Source organism: Cystoisospora suis (assembly GCF_002600585.1).
Source record: "Cystoisospora suis strain Wien I chromosome Unknown contig_4252, whole genome shotgun sequence".
Lineage (NCBI taxonomy): Eukaryota > Apicomplexa > Conoidasida > Eucoccidiorida > Sarcocystidae > Cystoisospora > Cystoisospora suis.
Window position 1 is genome coordinate 126 of NW_027157044.1, and position 3,693 is coordinate 3,818.

A 3,693-nucleotide genomic window follows, 5' to 3' on the forward strand; every position below is an offset into this window, starting at 1 on the left:
ATGCTGCTATGACGAAGTAGACTAGACCTACAGGCTTATGTGGGTTTATCCATCATTTATGTTTGTTTAGGTAGGTAGATAGATAGACTAAACATAGATAGATTGAAGACAGATAGAGACATAGATCAAAGACAGATCAATAGATAAGTAGAATGTCGACAGGCCGCATACGGTTTGGGTAATCTATGTAGACGGAGTGTGTTTTGATAGAACACTCAGACGAGTAGAAAAGTAGAGAGCCATAGGGGCGTGTTGGGTCGAAGAGTTCCTGGCGTGTATGTTGCTTGTATGGGAGAGTTAAAAGTGGTTTGGGTGTACATACACCTGAAACACAATGTTGTGTGATGGTTAGGAAGAAGTGTCTTGATGCCGGTCCATTTTTCTTTTTTTCTCTTTCTCTCGATGTACTCTTACCATCTCTTTATCGTCTCTTCTTATGTCTCCTCTCATATCCATGTTTCTATCTTTATCTTGTCTCTACTAACTTTCCTCGTCTTGTCTCTCTCTCTCTCTTGAATGCCATGTGCTAGAGAAAGATTTCAAGAGAAGACCAGAAAAATGCGACATGCACGACACATCATTCTTTCTCCTCTTCTCAGGTTGTCTCTTTCTTCGATGCAAATCTCTCTTGGGCTCTCCTTTCTCTCTTTTCTTCCTTGTTTCGCCTTTTCTTTTCTTGTCCAGGTGGCGTTGAGTTGTGGGATTCTTCTCCAGAATCTTTTCTTTCTTCGTCATCTTCATCTTCTTCCTCCTCCTCTTCTTCTTCTTCGTCCCCTCATCATATTCGTTATCCTTGTTCTTCTTCTCCTTCTTCCTCTCCCGATTTGGCGCATCATCATCATCATCGACGTTCACCCAGCGACACCCCTTCAGCATCGATTCATCCTCAGTATCGACGAAGTCGGGGAGTTGGTGGCTATGAAGGCTCTCTCGATTCAACAGGAGCCCCCCTAGGGGGAGTGCCAATTTTCACACAAGAGAGGACTCATTCTCCTATGGATCTAAGAAGCTCTTCTCGAGCTTTTTCTCATCATTATCGTATAGATTCGTCTCTTCTTTCTCCAACATTAAGGGCCTCTGTCTCACCTTCGTATTTCTCGTGTTCTTCTCTATCTTCTTCTTCAAGACGTTCTTCATTTCTCCATATCCCTAGCCCCCACCCTCCCCTCTCTAAGCGCAGTGACTGTCTCTCTTCTTCTTCTTCTGATCAGCACTACACTCGTTTTCTTCTCCCGCCATCTCCCCTGGCCGTTCAGGCAACTTCGTCGGCGCCGCACTCCTCGACTTTACCAGGTGTTTCAGGCCTTCCCTATCATCATTCCTATCCTTCACACTCTCACTACTTTCCCTATTCTTCTTCCTTTTCCTCGTCTTATAGTCGGTCATCAAGTGAGGTAGGAAGAAGAAGAAGATCGTCCTCGTCGCGCACTCCTACTAACGCCCGTAGTCATTCTTCTTCTTTTTCTCGACAGCATTTTAGTACCTATGAAGAGGGAGGAAGGAGCGGTGCTTCTCTTCTTCCTTCTTCTCAAGATTCGAAGGAACCGCCACTTTTTTCTTCTATTTCTCTTTCAGAGCCTAATAGAAAGACAATCGAGTCAGGAGCTCGCCATAAGGCCCATGCTTCTTCTACAGGAGAGAGCGATAGAGAGAGAGAGCGACGGATAGACGACGGTTTCTTATCATCATACGAAGGAACGATAAGTGAGAGAAGAGAGAAGAAGGGGGATGAAGAAAAAGAGCGGAAATCCCCCCCTTCAGGAAGAAGATCAGAATCGCGACCAGTTGACAGAAGAGGAAGAAAGGAATCTTCTTCTTTCACGTATGATCATGCTGGTCGAGGAGAAGATGAAAGAAGAGAGAAAGGGAAGAATGAGAGTCACGTCTATGATAGAGATGCCTCTTCCTCTTCTCTTGCTTTCTCTCTTTCTTCTTCTAATCTTCTCTCATCATTACCAGGAAAGAAAGAAGAAAAAGAAGAAGAAGAGAGGAGACCTTTTCTTGTTTCGCTTCTGTGTAGGGACTGTGGAAGGACATATGTCTACGAGGGAGAGAACGAAAATGATGATCGCGCTCATCCTCTCAGGAAACCGTTTCTTTCTTCTTCTTCTTCTTCTTCTGCTTCTTCTTCTGATCCTTCTCGTCGAGACAATTCTTCTTCTTCTTTCTCTCCGAGATCTGCTGGGGAAGGTGCTACTGCGTCTTGCTCTCCTCTTCTTCTCCCTCGAAGAGAAGAAGAAGAGAGAAGAAGAATTAGAGGATTGAACTCTTACTCTTCTTCTTCTTCTACATCTGCAGGCAGTCACCATCACCATACAGGCGGGAGGCGACGATCTCTTCCTTCTTCTTCTACTTCTTTAAGCTTTTCAACACCTTCTTCTTCTCCTGCTCTTCTACCTTGTCGAAGGAGAAGAGAAGAAGAAGATGATGAGGATACGAGAAACCTCTCAAGAAGAAAGAGATCTTCATTCTCTTCATGTTCTTCTTCTTCTTCCGGAGTGAGTCTCCGTAACAATAGTAATATCTGTGTGAGAGAAGAGGATAGAGGGAAGCAAGAAAGAAGAGGAAAGTTTCTTCGATTCTCATCCCGACCTCTTAGGCTCTCCCCCGACTTCAAATCGATACAGGCAAGTCCCTCACAATCCGCAATCCAGGGACAGGAAGAGAAGGAGAAAGAGAAGAGCCTAAGAGGTCTTCCTTCTCGTCGTCTTTCTCCTCATGATCACCCGTCCTCTCGGGGGGATCTCCCACCTTCTTTCTTTTCTTCTTCTTCTCGTTCATCTTCTTCTCCTCCTGCCGTTTCTTCTTTTTCTCGTTCCTTCTCCTCTGCGTTATCTCCTCTTCTTCAACCTACATCTTCTACCACCCCATCGTCACTTAAAGAGGGGAAGCCGCATCGTTCTTCTTCTTCGTCTTCCTCGTCGAAGAGATTCCCAGGAGGAGAGGGGTGGAGATGTCCGTGCTGCGAGAACGAAGAGGGGGTATCCGTAGAAAGGTCTTCTTTGAAGACAGGGAAAGATAGAAACACACGACAGGGCGTTATTTCAGATGAAAAGAAGAAGAAAGACGACCCTTCTTTCTATCCTGCTGGAGAGAATGAAGAAGAAGAAACACGAAGAAAAAGAAGAACACCAGTCACAGCCGCGTTGACTACGGATGGAGAAGAAAGAAGAAGAAAAGAAGAAGAAGAAAAGCTCCGACAAAGAGAAGAAGAAGAAGGATATAGAACAACTCATAGTAGTGGTAGTACTGAGGGAGATGATAACGAAGATCCAGGTCGATTCTCTTCTTCTTCTTCTTCTCATTTTGATCTTCCTGTTCACCGTGTTGGCGTGTATTCCCTAGACCTGTCCGTCTCCGCATCAGGGAGACATCGAGGAGGACGAGAGGAAGAAGAAGAGACGACAAGAAGAAGAAGAGAAAGAAGAGCAGTCAGATGAGNNAGAAGAAGAGAAAGAAGAAGATTAAGAAGATTCCGAGGTTACGGGAGTGAAGGAAATCTCTTAGCTATGACAGGAGAAAGTCTGTATGAAAGAAGATCTCCAGAGAGAGAAAGGAGAAGAGTCCAAGATGAGGAGAGACAAAGAAGATCTTCCTGGTGTTCCTGCCCTCTCCATCTTGAATCTCATTCTCTCCATAAATCTCCCCCCAGTAGTTCCTCGCATTCACCGAAGAAGGAAGAGAAGAATAAGA

The 3,693-nt window shown here is 45.0% G+C and overlaps 1 protein-coding gene across 1 annotated transcript; it reads left to right on the plus strand.

Moving 5' to 3' along the window:
* Positions 1 to 686: 686 nt before the first annotated feature.
* On the plus strand, positions 687 to 3,440 carry CSUI_007879 (uncharacterized protein; the record flags this gene model as incomplete). The annotated part of the gene is made up of 1 exon (XM_068068022.1): positions 687 to 3,440. A coding segment is annotated over one exon (2,754 nt), but the record flags the coding sequence as incomplete, so codon positions are not given.
* Between the last annotated feature and the right edge of the window lie 253 nt (positions 3,441 to 3,693).